This window comes from Molothrus ater, chromosome 1, assembly GCF_012460135.2.
Source record: "Molothrus ater isolate BHLD 08-10-18 breed brown headed cowbird chromosome 1, BPBGC_Mater_1.1, whole genome shotgun sequence".
Lineage (NCBI taxonomy): Eukaryota > Metazoa > Chordata > Aves > Passeriformes > Icteridae > Molothrus > Molothrus ater.
In genome coordinates this window covers 10,547,446-10,567,082 of record NC_050478.2, presented here as the reverse complement: position 1 = coordinate 10,567,082, position 19,637 = coordinate 10,547,446, and the positions used below count along the sequence as shown (strand labels likewise).

At 36.5% G+C, this 19,637-nt stretch overlaps 1 protein-coding gene across 5 annotated transcripts in view; it reads right to left on the bottom strand.

Moving 5' to 3' along the window:
* ZMYND11 (zinc finger MYND-type containing 11) overlaps positions 1 to 19,637 on the bottom strand; it is a 105,405-nt gene that overhangs the window by 39,588 nt on the left and 46,180 nt on the right. For all 5 annotated transcript variants that reach the window (XM_036398265.1, XM_036398283.1, XM_036398292.1 and 2 more), the window contains exon 3: positions 4,337 to 4,496. In XM_036398265.1, the coding sequence (XP_036254158.1) occupies positions 4,337 to 4,496 (160 nt within the window). The remainder of the gene's footprint in view (positions 1 to 4,336; positions 4,497 to 19,637) is intronic.

Sequence of the window (19,637 nt, the reverse complement as noted above, 5' to 3'; positions counted from 1 at the left end):
GAAATAATTTAGATACAGAGAGGACCAAATACACAGGAGAATGACTGTAACTGCACCTCACAGTCAGATTTAACTAGCCAGAATTGCTGCCTCTTTCTATAAGCAATCAATCAAATGATCAGAAAACAGAACTCTGTAAAATAATAATCTCTTGAAAATATAATAATCTTTCATGCATTCTTCAGAGAAGAAATAGCTCACAGTGCCTTAAGTAGGTGTGAAGCCTCACTCTTCACATCTCATTAGAGACTTTGGCCACTCTGAACCATTTTTAAACCACAGCAGGGCTGTGGGGTATGTTGCAATCAGATGCAAACAATGAACACATGTTATGAACACATCTCCATCTTAGAAGAGCACAATATTGTTTGGCTTCATGAACACAGGAAAATTGAAATTATACATTCATAAAGCCTCTCTCTGGGTCAGAGCAGCTTTATGACTTTAATCATGAGGGGAAGAATTAGCACATTAAATGGTCAAAATAGCTCAGTGCACACTGTCTGTAGAAAAATGTGAGTAAGACTTAACTCTAAAAACTGCATCTAAGTCCCCCATTATGCCATAGGACATTAGTACTTAAATTCAATTTCTTTCCTTGGGGTTAGACACAGTACTATGTTACACAGATAGAAGTACATAAAATCATGGCAGAACAGAAAATAGTAATGAATAAGTAAGAAGATTCATTCTTATTTTCTTGAACAACTACCTTTCCTTTCTATCTTGCCAACTGCATTCATAACATAGTTAACAACACTGATTTACAATTTTTTCTAAACCAGCAAGAGCAAGAAGATTTTTTTATGCTGATAATAAATAGCATTTCCAAATTCCAGAAGTTCTGTGAGAAATAGAAATAAAGCATTTAGGAAAAAAGTAAAGTTCCATTACCAGACTTCAGGACTGACATTTCCCTTGCAAGGCTAGAAGCTGAAGAGATTTTGTTCAATTGTATAATAATGCATCAACGAACAGAAAAATGCAAAATTCCTAACTAAAATCCTGAATAAAAATGGAAAATAAATTCTTCTCTCATTCATTTTGTGCAAATGCATTAATCATCTGCAAGATAAGAAAGCCTGTAAGATGAGAACACATTTTGAAAATGTGCAAAACATCTGGGAACATAGCAAATGAGCAAACAAAATGAATACCTGCACAAGCCCTGGAGGTATAATATTTGCAGCAAAGTTCTTGTTTAGGTACCAATCCTTGAATGTCAGTTGGAATACGGTACATTTTGTTACTGACTCCACATTTTAAATTTAGTAACTTACATAAAAATATTTTTCCCACATGTATCTGACAGAATAATTTTACACTCTTAAATCAAACCATTCTTTTTTTTTTTTTTTTTTTTTTTCCTGAACATTAATTTTCATGAGCTGTCCCTTTTGGAAGAATCTCCTGATGCCCTCAAATTGTTTTGTCTTTGTACCTCAGCTTGTCTTTTGTATATTACTAAATATGTGAGGTTTTGCTAATTTTTTTTACCATAGCTTCAGCACACTGCTAGAACAATGAGAGCAAAGTAGTATAATTTTTCTGAAGGGCTAAGAGTAACCCTATCAGAGATCATGTCCTTAGTGCATAGATCTATCACTATGTCAACCTATTGGATAGGGCAGATGTTTGGAAACCCCTAAGCAAGCACCACAGATTATCAAATGGATCTTTTCCAAGTAGAGCTGTGTTTTCATAATCTCTGTACTTTCAATTATTGTCACTATTTAGCCATCAGTCTGTAGTCACCATCACAACCAGTAATTTCAGGTCATGTGGCATCCTCTAGTCAGGCATCTCTTACAGTAACACAGAAAGGTGCTCAGCAGTTCTGTGGCCAAGGCCAGTAATCTTTTCACCTGCTAAAATTCAGATCCAAAACTTCAAAAGTGTAAAAAATCACCAAGCAAATAGCTGGGGGGATGATAAGAATGTATCCCTTTGCTATCTCCTTGGAGCATCCTGTGTTTGCTGAATTCCACCGTGGTGCCAGGAAAGAAGCCAAAATCCAAAAGCATCCCCACACTGGTGTCAGTGGGTGGTTGATTGGTTTTTAAATCTTCTCTTTCCTGTTTTGAGCTTTCCAAGTTCCAGCAGTACCAGTCAAACCAAATTTGACAATTAGGTCAAGGGTCTGTAAGTGCTAAAGTTTGAGCCTGAAATCCCTTTTTAACATTAATGCCCTGCTTCGAAGAGTTCCATCTCCTCCAAGTGCACCTCAAGAAAGAATTCTGTGTATTTGTCCTCACTGAAATGTAACTTGAGCTCATGCTCCAACAGTCATTAGTACCAGATTTGAGCAGTGCTAAATTACAAAGAACTACAAACTGCCTCTTGATCAAGTGCAGACAAAGCATCTGTAAAACTACCCCTGTGTCCATAGCAGAGAACATCCCAAACTTGATGGTTTGCACCAATTGTCAGAGAATGGAAAATACTTGATCTGATGGCAAGTGATGACAATGACATTTTTTTACTCATTAAAACTTTCTGAATAAAAGAACAAAGAGAATGACTTTATACCAAGTCAATGTGTTTTGCTTCATCTGTCTGCAGCATTTTGATTCAGTATTAGGAACAAAAAGTTTGGGTTTGGGCATGATTGAAACATGGCCTGGATCAGAAGCTGATTTTTATTTTTGCAGAAAACTGTTAAGTCAAGTGTGGTGTTCTGAACTACTGAGACAGCCACCACACATATGGTCACAGCTCAAAGTACCAGTGCTTAGCAGTAATACTGAAAATGCAGTCTGCATCTAACTAAAGGGTTATTCATAATATAACTTCGACAGCATCTTCAGTCAGAGACGTTTTCTGCACAGACATAAAATAATTGTGCAATTCTAATGACTCACTGGGAATTTACAGGATGTAAATTCTTTCAAGTTTTCTTAAATAAATGTTGCTAATAAGCAGTAGGAACATTATTTGAATGATTATATAAGGAATGGCTATTGTGAGGCATTTTGATAATTTTTTCTTTTTTTTTCCTTTCTCTTAGCAATAGAGGAAACAAACATACAGCATACTTGAGATCATCACAGATCTCAGGCTTTATGTCTTGTTGAGTCTACACAGTTGCTATCACTTCTAAACAGATAAAACTCATGTAAGAAATACCTAAAAGAGCTAAGCTGGAGTTTTGAAATGTTTCCTGCCAGGGAGAACAGTAACATACCCTTTATAGGTTCCCTTGAGGGCTTCTAATGAAATTAGAATGAAAATCTTAACAGTGACATAATGTACATTAAATACAATGTATTGAAATTAAGGTATTTCAATACTTTAAATTCATGTAAGTGAGATAATTTTGATGATAATATTTTCTGTTATGCATATTGCTTGTTTTCACAAAACCAAAACCAATAGATTGTTTCACTTTCAGGATCTTACTGATAACTGCAATATTCCAATGAGCATTTTGGTGGTTTTTAGAGCTTTTCTGGGTTTCCTCAAAATTAATGTACTAGCTATGTCTGAGACAATGTTGACCCTTTTATCAGTATTTAATGCAATTTATATTCCAAAGCAATAGTTCCTAGTTCAGGTATTGTGAAGCTTTGCAAAACTCATTTTAGTTAGGAAAATATTGTCTTGTAAATAAAGAGATGGGGCTTCTGAACAAGGCCAAACAATTGTTCAAGCTTTTTCCTGGTCTATGTGACTATCCTCACTTTGTGAGTGTGCTCCACCTCAGCTATGGAGAGATATTAAAACATTGGTTTTTTTCTCTTCACGTAACTTTCAACCTATTGAAATGGATTTTAATATGTTAGACATCCAGTGGAACAGTATTTGGATGCCTGTAGCTGATTTGCTTAGAAAATCCTTTCTAATTGAATGCCCCGGTGTTCACAAATATCAGTAAAACACATCTTTTTATGTATGTTTGCATATAAATTTATAATTTCATGTTGCACTTTTGAAAGGGAGTTCTGTGTTCTTCAGATTCAGATTAAACTTTAAAAAGTTTGTGACTTTTTAAAACATTTTTAAAATACACCATCTTTGGGATTTGAGAACATCTGAGGATTTCAAGTAATACCAATAATATTTACTGTCTTCTGTACAACTGTAGAAGAGAATACAACATGAAAGTGAGGTATAACCCAGCAAAGAACTTTGTCAGTTTTTCATAGCAGAAAACTCAGAGTTCAAGAGGAAAGAGCTTCTATGGAATAGAAAAGGTTAAAAAAATTTAAGAGTGCATTACTTCCCTGTTCACAAGCACCAACAAAGAACCTATAAATAGTTTGAAATATAAATTAAAACAAGCTTCATGCTAAGATACCAGAAATCGTGATTATTTTCTCAAAGACTTTATACTCACAATCTCATCTCCTGGCAACCAATATCCTTCTTGTTCAATACCAGCTTTTGACCCTTTACACCCCACGGTCAGGGTTTCCACAATGAGACCATCCTTGACTGCTAAACTCAGCTGACGTGTGGTTTCTTTTGGATGCATACCATGGACTCGAGACATGTACCTGCACACAAAGCACAAAAGTCTCTTAGTGTTATCTTTAAATTATAAAATGTGTCAGCAAAATATACACATTTTCAAATGGCTTAAAACAATATATGTTCTAAGTTTTAGATTGTTTTTAAACAGTCAAAATTTATATCACTTCACCCTTTCCCTCAAATCAGTTTTTTTACTCTTGCAGCTTTCATGTACACATTTAGACAAGTAGTAGCACAGTAAACTCCTACCAAAAAAATCCCAAAATTAACACATATGGTGCTTGGGCTTGTCTCTGCCACATCCATTTGTGCCCTTTAAATTACTTTAAACTTGCATTTCTCTAACACCTCCTATAGCATACACACTACAGAATGTATGAATGAATTTTTGTGATGCTTGTGTGTACAACACATTTAGGAAAAATGGAAAATTTATATATCACATATGAAAACCCACCAGCTCAAGTTACTGTGCAAAGTGGGTTTTCTCCTTTTCTTGAGTCAACCACAATGATCACATTGTGACAAACTGCCTTGGTGAGAAAAAAAACACATGTAGCTTTAACTGTGTATATACATGAGATTCAGCTGTGTAATGTTGACCTTTATCCAGTGTAATTTGCTTCTAGGCTAACACCAAATATTAACTTGGAGTAAACAGCATAAAATTATCTTCTCTCAAATAAAGATGACGTCTCTGCCTTAAGGTCATTGCAATTCAGGGTTTTTAACAAAATTCTGAGAACATGTCTAGAAGTTGCTGCGCACGGAGAGCTGCAATCAGCAGATACATGAATTGACATGGAACCAATTATTTAGTGGAAAATATTTCCCTAGTTATGGATCTCTTAAAGTTACAGAGCTAACTGAATTTCTCTGCATTTTTGTTTCTCCAGGTACTCTGTCTTTACCTGTTTCCTAAGAGAGAAATCTGTAATTTGCCTGCTTTAAGACAAAGCTGTCAGCTATAGTATCCTTGCCTTCCTTCTTCATAATGAATTCCAGCAGCCACGATTCCTTTGTGACTGTCATCACAAATACCTTCACAAAAAGTAATTATGATCACGAGCAAACTTGAGAAAGATTTATTTTAAAGCAGCAGCATTGCATTAAAAAAAGAGTTAAATCAGTTCAGATTTATTTTTTAATAACATGACAGGAATTTTTAATGCCTTAGAAGTTACAAACTTACAATAAGAAGTGAGGACCACCCCAAATGGTCAAATCTTCAATCAATCCCTCCCTTTGTAGACATTTGCCTTTCAAACTTCTTACTGTATTGTATGAATAAAGTTTTCCTTTCCTGCTTTCTCTCTTAAGCTTTTGCTGGACCTGGTTTATGCTAAGCTGATATTTTTGTTTTGCTCTAAACTGTATATGAAATAGTATAGTAGATTTCTGACTGAGTGGAAGTATATATTTGTATAGTAAATTATACAATAATCAGAGCAGCACAGGATATTTATGAATTTCTGTGTGGTATCAGAGGCATTTACATAAATGCAGCATCTTGGGGTTTGCAGGATCTTGGGGTTTATTTTTTTAGGATAAAAACTCTGAGAGGCAGATGATGCCATTTCCCATAATTTACAATGTCTACCACAACATGGTCCAAGCCTAATTTGTGTGTGCATGCTAGCACTGTATAAAAGGTAGGCAACTGATACAGAAATGACAATATTCTGCGCAAGTCTATGTTCCAAGCTAATATATATGAATATTCTGGTGGTTTCCACATAGGGCCAAAATCAGAAGATAAGGCACTTCAGCTCTGTATCACCTTGGCTGGATGCTCATCTGCCCAACCTGATCCCTCTCTACTTCCACAGAAAACAAAACTCAACATGAGCACCTGTTCAAGTGAAATTAAACACCACAAATAATTTTTCAAAGCTATCCAAACTCCAAGGTCTGAACCAGGCAGAGACTCAAGTCTATTTACTTCACTTTCAAACAGAGTGCAAGGGAACACCACTTCTACAGAAGTCTACAGAAGCATAACGTGTTGAAGCTTTAAAGCCACATGAAAACAGCTCATTTGCTTATATAATCATGTTACATGTATTTCATGTGTGTGTGCACATATGGACATATTTATGCAAACACAACGAGGTTTTTGAAGTGCAAATCATCTTTCTCAACATTTGCTAGTGTTACTCTTTTTTCACCAAATCTCCATTTTAAACTCAGTGCTAACAATGTCTCTGACAGAGCCATAGCATTCACGTGTCTGTAATTAATTCAACTTAACAGGTCTCAAAGTACAAAGAATGGGCTAACTATCATTCTTCCCATTTTACTGACAGAACAAATCAGACTCTGAGCACAGAAGTGATTTCCCTACACTTATATGGTGGGCTGCTATAGGTCTGAGAACAGAAATCAGGTATTAACCCAGTGCCATAACCCTCAGGCTAACCTGCAGAAGAATCCATGTATTTTGCACTGCACCATCCCTAGTTCCAGAAAAAAAACCCTACCAAATTCTTAAATGTAAGCTACAGGTTTCATGATTTCTCACTCTTATCTCTGAACAGAACAGATATATAATACAAACAAAAAAGCCTTAAACCAACTCTAATCAGCTAAGAGGTTTAATCTGCCTATTTCCACTGTGGCAGGTTGTGCACTAGTGAAAAGTGGCACAAGGCTCAGAATCACCCATTTCTCAAATCCAATCTGTGTTCTCCACCAGAGTGAAAGTACTGCTACCAACTAAACTATCTCCCCATTTTCTCCAGCTGTAAATCAGGAGTAGTAAATTCCCAGTGGCTTTTTGAAGAGTACTTTAGTCAATGTTCAGACTGTGCCACTGGGGAGTCACAAGGGCTATGTTTTCTATTTTTAAAATAAAATGCTATCAGCTTTCACAGCAAAGAACATACATGTAAAGAGAATGGTTTTTCTTCAAAGAGTAGAACTGCTGTTAGAAAAATGCACCCTCCCCCAGTTTTTTACTTTATTAAAACCTGTGAAGTGTACATGACTAGATATTCACAAAGACTAGAAAACAGGGTTTGGATGAAAACTTATCTTGTTTTTTTTCAGCTATAAGGACAGCAGGTAAGCAAAGACATAATAAGACACAGGACTCAAATCAGAAAAGATAGTTCAAGTTCTTTAATAATGAAATGTGAAAAACTGTCAGGACATGAAAAATGCTGAAAACACAGAATGAGTTAAAATCCAGCTCAGAGACAGAAAGCATGATGTTTGGAGTCCCAACTACTATGTCAGCCTCATTACTAGACCAGGGAAAAACAATACTGAAATTTTGCCTTTGTGCAGAAGTGACCCCACTAATCCATGGAGTGCAAGTCCTGGCTCTGCATGCATTGAAGGTTCTGGCACCAACAAGTTAAAAAACCAGTATGGGAGATAAAGCAACCCCTGACTGCTGTTTTCAACAAAAGCTAATTAGCCTTACCTTGGAAACTGGGAGTTGAAGGAATACTGGTTTGTTATGCTCTTGCCCAGTCCTCCATACCAACAGATTTGGGAGTGCAATACAACCCAGCCACAAGAAGTAAAGCAAATACACTCAAATGAGTGAGAATGAGGCACAGAGACAAAGTAAAATCCTCTAAATCAGAAAACCAGACCTAATCAGATAGGGGCTGAAGAAACCATTTCAAAATACAATTTAACTGTGCTAATCCCTACTATATAAAATGAGGGTCTTTCTGATGAAAAGTGGAGGTTAGGCCTGATAATCTGCATGCTAAATTCAAAATCTCACCAAATGAGGCTGCTTGTCTGCAGAATACAGAAGCAACTGAACTGCTGCTGAAAATTAGAGTGTTTATAGGTCAGTATTTTCTCCATTTATGAACTGGCAGTGCAGATCTCCCTGACATTAGCACAGAAGAATCTGGCAAATCTAGCAAAATTACAGGTTTTGTAATCAACTTCTAAGGGCCTAATAATGCATGTTTTCAGTTATTGCAACACCATTTGGAAAGCAAAGGATAAGGATCTTTAGCATGGAGTTTGTTCATTACCACCCTTAAGAAAACCTCATTGCCATACCACCAAATATATATTTAAATGTGGTGACCTTCAGAAACAAAATAGTACCAACAGAATCAGGTAGATGCACATGTGCATATACATGATAGATGTGTGCATCTCTCTGATGGCAAAAAAAAAACCCTTTAGAGAAGACTCACAGAGGATAATCATTAATAGATTCATAGATAATGTATGGATGTGATGCTCATCTGTATTTAGTCACAAAATACCAATCAGAGAAATGTGAGACCGCAATTTCAAACCACTTCAGGACTGCAGATGAACAGTAGTCAGGTGTAAATAACAGTAAAATATCATCATATTTTTCAGTTTATATTATTACATTATTAGTGTTACCCATTCTAAAGTCTTGACCACCTCTCAGACACCACAGGGAGAGCCCAAGGGGTCAGCACATGTGGAGGGGGGGCCTCCAGAGGGGCCACACAGCCACCTGCTGTACACCCCACCTGAGCCATGCTGAATGCTGGGGAGGACAGATGTGCAGGGAAACCTGCTACAGGCTCTTCTCTTCACAGCAACAAAACCTCCTCTAACTCATGCCCTACCAATTGACAACTGGATCTTGCCACCTCCCTTTGTACCACAAACTGGACCACAGGAGTACCTGATCCACCTCTAAATCCTCTGCCTGCCCAATATATAGGACATTCCAGAAGCACCAAATTCTGTCAGCATATCACCAATTCACTCCTAAAGCTTCAAAATACTTTTCTCAAATTATCCAGTGTTCATAATGTCTTTCTATAAAAACCAAAATCTGTGCTTCATAATATACCTTAAAACTAAAGAAGGAAGTTTGACTTGAACTTAAGGGTGTGGAGGAAGCAGACTCTAAAGCTGTGATCACCATGGGAGCAAAATAGACACAGAAGTAGCCAGCACTTGCAGGGGATCAGATGGTGAACTTATCACCTACAGCTGTCACACAGCTCACAACTCCTGCCTGGTGCTCTGCAAGACACAGCACGAAGGTAAACCCTGTCTCAAAGAGTCAAATCTATATGGCTTCAAAATACAGCATGGCAAAATATCTAACTTTGCTCCCAAGGAACCCTCTTGAAGGCATCTGGTCTACTGAGAGGCAGAAAATGGTTTACATGGGCACAGCTGTACTGTGGAGGAAGGAAGGAAGGAAGGAAGGAAGGAAGGAAGGAAGGAAGGAAGGAAGGAAGGAAGGAAGGAAGGAAGGAAGGAAGGAAGGAAGGAAGGAAGGAAGGAAGGAAGGAAGGAAGGAAGGAAGGAAGGAAGGAAGGAAGGAAGGAAGGAAGGAAGGAAGGAAGGAAGGAAGGAAGGAAGGAAGGAAGGAAGGAAGGATATTTAAGGTAGGAAGTTGACAGAGGTATTTAAAAAAATCTCAGTTTTTCTGAACTCATAAGGAATTGCATTTTCAGCCACATGAATTGAATCAAAACAAAATACTGAAAAAATGTTACAGCAAGGCTATCTGTACAAGACTGAAATAAAATGCATTATCACAAATAGCTGCAAAAATACAAGAGGACAGCAAGTGTAGGTAGATGTTAATTTTCATGGCAAACTCTGTAATCTTGGTCTGATCAATTATCTCTCTCTATGCTGGATGCATCCACCCTCCCCACTGCAAAGGGAAGCAGCAGCCTGCTGCTGCCAGCAGACTCTGCTGAGCAACTCATCCAGGGATGAGCTGAGAACTGATAAATTTGAGGTCTGATAAACTGAGATCTGATAAAATTGAGATCTGAGAAAATACAGCAGATCCCATTAAACTCAACTGAAAGTCTGCCATTAATTTTAAATGTTACCTACCAGTACATAAAAATGTCCTAGATTCAGGGACAGACCTTAAGGAATAATACATAAAATAGAAGGAAAGCAGCCAAAAATCTGTTCTGAGTTTTATATTGTCTTCCTACCTCTAGTGAGAAATTATGCCTTTTGCTTCAGTTTCAGGGCAAGACAGCTATTTTATAGAAGGCCCACATATTTCTTTTAAGAGTTTTTTAAAAGTAATTTGCAAATAATAGGCCAGTTGGTCATACTGAAAAAAAAAAAAAGCTGAAGAGATGGCTATTTTATTTTATTTTTAAGAAATACAGCTCCATGACCTAAGAACTTGAAATCCACAGGCTCAAATCTCAGGAATCCATCAGTTCTCCTTGTGGAAAGCCAGGTGAAGATCTGTGCTCACAGCTGTACCTCAAGGTCTCAGCTCTGAAGCTCAGGTTGCCTCCTTCTACCATGTAGCACCCTGGTACCCATCAACTCCCATAAAACACAGGCTAAACATTATGGGTATTTGACACAGATATTCCCTGCTTGCCAGAAACTGAGAGCTGGTCTGAGAGCTGAAGACAGCACAGACACACAGAGAGGTGAAACTGGCCACTGTGGGGACACAGCAGCTTGCTTTTGTTTTCTAGGATCCTTTTTGATGTGTTTACACTTTCTGAAGTTTCAATTATGGATTATATTCGCTAAGACAAACACAAGCAAGGCACAATGTTCGTGTTGTGTATTTGTACTCCACAATGAGATGCAGGTATATGAAGAGGCTGCATTTGATTTCCACTGCACTCCAGATACCCACAGCACATGCACAGAGCACGCAGGCACTGACAGCGCTGCTGCCTCTGCAATAAAATACTTCTTACATGATCTACATTTTATGCAGTCCAAAATTCCAAGGATTACAGAGAAATCATGCATTTACTTTTTCCTCTGGCATCAGTATCTGCAACATTAATTTTGAAGACACATATACTATCCAAGCAGGAAATGTTTTTAAAATTTGTTCAGTCTCTCCTTTGTAGTCTAGATAAACTCAGAATTTGCATAAATGCAAAAACTAATTTTGTGCAATGTTTTTGTAAAACAAAAAGAATGCATAAACTTGATAGTGCAACAGTGAAATCCAGCAGCTCAGCTAAATTCAGATCTGCCTGATGTTTGTGCTGCTGCTAAAAGGCAGCTAAGGAGTGATCTTGTCTGTGCATGCTTTAGATATCTCAGGCACTATGCATGCACCTATAATGGTAATCATCTGGGTCATTTCTGTACAAAGCACAGTAATGTTAACCCAGGTAATTCCCTGATTCAGTAATTTAAACTCCCACTCCTACAATTCCTCTACACTTTAGATTGTGTAACTCACCAGCATGGCCACAAAAAGCAAATAATTTAAGTACCAAGCCATTCAACCTGTATCCTGAAAAATCTCACCACCACTTTTTAATGAGGAACTTATCTAAAAAAGGGCTCTACTTCCATTTTTCCAACCTAAAAGCTCATATGTGACACTGCTGGTAATGCACACATGTGTACACATGAGCATGACTGGCAAACAAGCACTAATCATTCAGGAACATTGCATGCACAGGTAAAAGTGCTCGTGTAGCTGCAGGGCCACTGCTCCACCCAGCTCCTTTCTTTGGATGTACTAAAGAGACAAAGTATTACATGACTCAGAGTGTAACATCCTAGCTAATACCTTGCAAATGAAATATTTAATCAGCTCATATCCACCATCTCAATTCAAAACATGTTAAAAAAATGAAAATTTGAATGCTTTAATGATTCATTTTTTAGAGCTTTCTATCTCATTTAATTTCCATTCTTATCTGGGTCAAAACCTTTCTGGTTTTGGGGTTGGTTTTTTGTGTGTGCTTTTTTTTTTTTTTTTTTTTTTGTTTAAGATTACTTTCAGTCTAGCTGAGTTTCAGAATCATCACTCTGTCACACCAATGTTCATCTTATTGCCATCTAGGGAACAGCACAACGGCTGGAAAAGCCATCAGGGCAGGGCTGCTGCTCTTGGTGATGATATTGTTTATATGAATGGGAATATGAAACCACAGCCTAAAATAGATGGTATGAGTAGTGCTTTGGAGATCATTCTCTCTCCACTGATTACAGAGAAAGCCTTGATGAGCACTTTAGGTCAGATAACAAGCTGTTAAATGGCCATGTCTCACTCATTTTTATCTCTTACTTCTAATAGAAAGTCACATCTATTAACAGCAAAGAAACCAAACATAAGCTAGAAGTTCCACTTTCAAATATTACAAAGATGGTATGATTTGAGCAAAAAACATAATTGTTGTGACATAAATATTGGTTTATTTAATTTTATCTAATTTTAATAATTAGAAAGCCTTTTCTGTATTTTTCTGTGTAAACTTACACAATTTCAAGATGAATATTAATAGAAGTATGGAGTACAAGAAAATGGGGACAGTGATTTTCAAATCTATTCCATCCCTCTCCTTCTCAATATTCCTACTGGAGCTCATACTTTGCATGTATTGTATTAAACATTGAATATTACAACTTTTATAGTAACACAATAAAGGGAGTTTAAATGAACATGCACTTATTAACAAACATCAAACAAGGAGTATGGCTGTGGTTAATAACAATGTGTTTGTGATGTTAATGTGAATCATTTCATTTACCATATTCATGCTCAGCCCAGAGATGACTTCACCTACTGAATCAATGAAGAACATTGACCTCTGAGGCAGAAAAAGAAAAATGCCACTCTAGCAATACCATGTAAGAGCATTCCTAAGAGAAGAATTACCAGATAAGGAAAATTGATCAAGCAAAATTACTCAGAACATCTGAGCACCTATTTGTTTTTTGCAGAATGAACTGTAGGAACAAGATGTGCCTACAGTAATATTTCTGATCAAAGCAAATACACAAAAAACTCCACCTCAAGCTCTAGTCCTCAACAAAATAGCCATTTATGCTAAACCCTTACAGGTATAGTGTTTGCACAGCCAGCTACAGGATCCTTTCCCTTCCCTGTATTCTGCATAAAGCAGGAAAAAAAGGCAGCAAGGCTGGAACAAAATCTGTCAGTGCCTGGTGAAGAGTTTTCCACACCAGGCACTGAATTAGTCTTTGACAGCCAGCACTGGAAAGCAGACCCAGCAATCCAGGAAGCAACAGGGGACAATGTGTCAGTACCAAGTTGAAGGAAAAATCATCCCTAAGAAATTACAAATAACACTGTTTACTACACGTGGACTTCTTTTTACGTATTCCTTTAACCAGTTTAATTAATATGATTAAATAGAATTGTTACACAAATTGAAGAAATAAACTGTATCAACAAAGGAGCTCAATGGGAAAAAGAGTAATTACTAATATACATTATAAATTCAAGATAATACTTCAACCAAATCTACTAATTTAGCAGTTTTAATTCCACCACTACTCAGAGTAAATGCAGATAGGTTCTTCATAGGCTTTTTAGAAGAAAAGTTTACATTTTTTCCTGCAATCCCTGTTTTCACTCTCTTTAGTCAATTATGTCCAAAGGCAGCACTTAAAACAAACTGTTAATATGAGCAATATTAAAACTGAATAATATCCAAACCAAAAAATCATTCCAAAATCTTCAACAAAATTAAGATTAAACACCCTATAAACAGATAAACAAAACTTGTATGGTGAACGTATCTACCTACAGGGAACACAGGTGAAATTCAATGAACATATGCCATTGTGAACACCCCTTGTACAATTAAATCACAATCTTTCATTCATTCTTAAGATTTTTACAAAAACTGTTTAGCTTAGTTTCTCACTTTTCTTTCATCTTTTTTTTTTTTTAAACCTGGGTATTAAAAATCATTATTAGCTTGGTGAATATTACCTCATTGGTCAGTCTCAGTACAAATTTACAAACAAAACTGTTATGATGCAATAGTAGGGAGAACCTCCATACTTTTCTGCACATATGCAGCTCTCAATGTTCTCTTTGTTCCTTTATAGAATATAACTGAGCTTTTGAAAATATACAACAAATTTAACCTGAATCCATCATTTAACCTCACTTGGAAGCCATCAGGATAAGAAATTGATGTGTCAAGCAAATCAAGTTGGACACATTTTGATATCAATTGGACACAATACTGGACACATTTTGGTGTCCAGTATATTTCTCTGCAATGTATTGGTATGCTTGTAACTGTTATGCACCCATAATACAATTCTTATATATGACCAAAGTAGTACTTGTACTAAAAATTCTGTTATTGGGGAATCAAATGATCATTTTTAGACTGGTTTTGTTTCATTAATAAATGATTTTTAACTAAATCAGTGAAAAAATTGCTGAAAAAGCAGAGAACACTTGTTTTCTGCAGTATGATCTCTGACTAAGGATCTACAGGCCTTAAAACTCCAAACTGAGTTCATTCCCTTGATTTAACATAAAAACAGTTATCTGAAAACAGAAAAACCGCATACTGGTTTGGAGCTTAAAGAAGTAGCTGAAGTTTATCATGAGAAATAGAGAACGAAAGTAAAAGAAATTGCAAAGGAGATTGACATAGTTGGAGTCAGACAGAAAAAAGTGTCTTGTCTTTACCTGTAACAGAAAACACATGAGGAGGTACTGAAAACTAAGAGTTTTCTACCCTGTCACCCCCCAGTGATGTATTCTGTAATGCATATAGTCTATAATTTTGCCAATCCAATACAAACTGAAGTCAGTTTTCTCACAGGTGAACACTGTATAGGCAGGCTGCCTCTGGAAGGAATTTCCTGGACTGCTGAGGAAGTATCCTGCTTTTATTGGGACCTTAGACTCCACACTTCTGCTTGCCCTTGCATAACTAGGAATTGCTATTACACTGCATAACACAATAAAACATCTCCAGTGTACTGGCCAGGGCTTCAATAACACTGGTGGCTTCAAATAGTCACATTTAAAGCATACATGAAAACAATGAACAGATACGGAAAAGGAGCCAGTAACTCTGGTAAAAAGTGAACTGGAGTGATCACTGCATTCTCCTGCATAACAGGAGGAAGTTCTACTTCAAACAGTTGCTTTCAGATAAGCCTGCTCTCCAGCAACAAAAGACAGATATTTTAGGGGAATGCCTTCACAAAGGTTAAGAAACCAACAAAGCAAAAAACTCCACTTCTAGGCTTGTATTTCAACCAAAGAAATATCAGGTGGTAAAATACTTCTTTTCTTACAAAGTTTAACAACAGGATTATCTCATAAATCCAGAGTCCTCTGCTCTTCTAATCTTTCCTATAGCCTACTATTTTTGTTTCTGCATGACTATTTAGTTGCAACATGCAGAATACTAGGAAGACTTCAATTTTCATCAAGAGTACTATGAATAGTAACACACTTTTTTTTTCTAGTAAGTATCTAAGCTTCAAATAAGCAACTCTGTAAGAATCTTGTTCCTCCAATTTTTTTCCTTGCCATTTCATCACATATTCTTATTTCTATACTTCTGTGATTATTCCCTATACAAATTGCTCATTTTCTTATTTATATTCTGTTGTGTTTATTTTATACCTGAGAATAATTTTTTCATTCTCAACTTTACTTTAATCACTGCTTCTATAAATTGTTTTATGTTAAAGTAGACAGCCTAGAAAAAGAACAACATAAGAATTATGACAACAAAACCAGATATATGAACTTCAACTCTTCTCAGATGTTGACTAGAAAAAGTCCAAAGACTGATATTTGGAGAGGAAATCCCTCTCCTAGGTCCAAATGTCAAACTGAGAGGGTCACATACTCAATCTACAACTGTTACCAACTCCATCTCAACTGTGGGACCAGAAAATCTCATTATTTTACAGTAATCTTTCATAGTGAGTAATTCCTTTCTGGCATGCTATCCCATCAATGCTGATTAATGTCAGTCTGCACAGAGCTAACAGAGCCTACTTGACACTGGCTTGGGATCTGCTCATTCCTGTTTGATGCTCTGACTTGGCTGCACCTATATTAAATTACAATAGAGCAAGAATGAGTCCACAGAACAAATACAGGAAAAACAGCTTTGATCATATAGGGATCTTGTACTGGACCACCCTATCTGAAAGGCAATTAAAGAAGAAGATTAAAGTCTTTGTATCTTTTAATGAAAAAACAATATTTTCTTGTATCACCAATGGGGTAAAACAGCTTTCTGATTGATGAAATGGATGGTTTCAGTATCACTTCATTTGAAAATAATATAAAGTGTCCAGTTATAGCATATTCTAGCTAGTGGTCTATCCATCAGCTTCATCCCCCCCAAAGCTGTGATACCTCCACCCTGTGTCCTACAGCCACTCCTGGTTTCATTCCCAAGCTAACTTATTCTCAGGCTCCATTCTGGAGAAAGACAAATTCTTCCTCCAAGGAAAAAGCAAAGCATGGCCCAGGGGTTGGTTTGCTGAGGACAGAGAACCCAAAAGTGAACCATGCCAACAGTGGCTCCTTCTGGCAAGGGCAGCAGCCCTGCTGCAGCACGCTGTGTGTCCTCAGCTGCCTGCACATGGAACTATCATGTCTCTATCTTCAGGTTTCAAGAACAGCATTGCTGTGGGCTGTGTTATTTTTGGCACTTTGAACTGAGGAACCACACACACATATAAAACAAACAAAGAATATGCCAGGGCCAAAGAAATACTCTGTGAGCCAAAGGCAAGGAGGTGCAGCCCCAGCATAGCTGCTCCAGAGAGTGCCAGGGCATTCCCTGTCACAGTAAGTGGAGATGGAATAGACACAGCCTATATGGGAGACAGAAAGAGAAGCTAATCAACTTAATTAATCATGAACTGGAACAAAGGGAGAGAGAAAAAAATTCTCTCAACAAAGGGAGAGAGAAAAAAAGGAAGGATGTGCGGAAGAAAAGAATTATGTTTTGGACCTTTACATTAGTCTTCATGGAATAGTTTAGAAACCAGAACAATTATCTGTTTACAATGAAAAAAAAATCTTTAAAGCTGCCAATAATAGTTCTAGAATACCAGATTTGCCAACTGGGTATGTTAATAACAGTAACTTAATAGCTAATGAACTATGAACTAATTATAAAGATTATGAAATGTTCATATATTGCTACTGAGGAAACCAAATATTTTGTGAGAAAAGGGGTATATATTTAATTAATACTTAATTAAATCTTAGGAGTCCAATTACCTGTAAGGGAATTATGGAGAAAATACTATAAAAGGAACTGGAAGATTGGAATAGTCAAAAAGAGAGCTTTAAAAACATGTCTGTACAGAAATACTTACCAATCTGCTATGCAACTGAATGTCAATAATTTATCCTACTCATCTAAATATGCATGCCTTTTTCCCCAGTGTATTTTAAGGCATTTTATTCCATAGAATCAATTCTTGAGGTTACCCCAAAACCAGAACAGATGGAAGATAATGAGGAAAAAACAGGAAGTCAAAGCATAGTTATAATTTTTAACACAATTTAAGGATGAACAATTTGTCAGGCTGCACTCTTGACAGAGAATTCACAGGATATGGAAAGCCATTTCTTCACTAGTGCCTACAGCATAACTAATACCAATAATGCTCATCTAAATAATTGATAAACTAGGGTCAAATTAACCCAATATCAAATCTAGACAGAAAAATAAGTCATATTTCTTGATAAATACCTTTTAGAAATGCAATTTTGTTATTAAGAAATGTGGTGATTTAGAAATATTACTGAGTCCTTGTAGTGAAATTGTAAACTATTGCAATTCATTGACTTGAGATACCTTGTGACAATGTAAGCCAGATGAGAATATTTATTTTCTGTACCTTTACAGAAATGCTACCACTGCCTTCAAGTGAGCTCTATCATTAAATAAAAATGCACTGAATATACTGAAGCTTATGTACAAAGGTAGGAACTTAAATATATATTTTAAAGTCCTCTCCCAAAGGTAGTTTGCATTCAAAGTACTAATTCCTTTAATGTCACATCACTCTTGCTTCTTATTAGGATTGGTTTTCAGTCCTTCATTCAGTTTTCCAGTTACTGAAGAATGCTTCTCTCCAACCCATGGAAAGTGCATTTCCAGCTATAATGTACCCTCACAGGAGGGCAGTAAAACTGCAGAATCCCTTTCATATGATGATTTGTTGAGGTTTTCTTTCTGAGACATTCAGTCTGTGCAGGGTGGTCTCTTCCCTACCAATGCCTCAAGTATTTATATAATACTCCAATTAACTCTGTCATATTCTAGCCATTTTCACAACTGCGTTTTTAATTCTTTACAAAACAGACACCTTTCTTATGTTTCTTATTACTTCTCTGCATGCAATGACTTTTCTAAAAAAATTGCCTGAAGTTCAAAAAGCTTACTAATTAATTTCTTAAAGGCTCTAACTTGCATATTCAAATTTTCCAAGTGACTCTTCCCTTGATGTAAGACAGTTTTCAATCACTTCTAATCACGCATTTTTCTGTTCTTGCCTTTCCCCCTCATCAATTTAAAAAGCAAAGCATACTTGATCTCATCTACTTTTAATTAAAGGGCCTCTTTCCTTATAGGTTTTTCCTGATAATATCAGAAGTACCTTCCAGTGCTCTAGGCTCCTCCTACACTATCCTCCTACTCTTATGTTCTTTACAGAAAATGTGTGCCTAGTTCTGTAAATTTTTCTTGTCTACTCTCCATTGACAGTACCTTCTGGAAGTCTTCCTTTACACAAGTAATCTTCTTTCAATTATACTTAAAGTGTACAGGTAACAATTTGCATACTTGCATGTATTATATAAATTTGTCTGTTTTGCATATTGAGTTGGAACAGTTCATAATCCAGAAACTATGAATCCTCTTTTCATATTATGAACACTTCCTCCCAGGTCATTAAAAGTAAATGTTCCTTGAGATGTACATTGTCTTCTACTCAGCACCAGAAGACGAAGAAAAGTAAGAATTAAATTAAATAAGCAAGACTATATTAAGAGGGAGACAACCATTCTGAATGCACATTAGGAGAAAAGCCAACAAATAGATTTGCTTAAAAGTAACAAACCATCTAATGAAGAAAGCAACAGTTCTTCATAGCAATTTGCTATAAAGTGTTTAGACTAACAGGTCACAAAATTCACAGGACAACTTGTCTCTAGCAGCAAATGAATGCCTAAATCAGGGGAAAAGAAAATCCATTCAAAAACCAAATCATGAATCATCTTTTTAACATCTAAAGTTATCTGAAAGTACCCATTTGTCATCTACTATATGACACATAGGAAGACTGTTACTTACTTTAAACATGGATTTCTAAAAAAGAATATTCTCTTGCTGTTTTTATGTATTCTTACTCAGGAATAGGACATAGTTCCATAATGTCACTGTCATAACTTTCTGTCAATCCCAAGA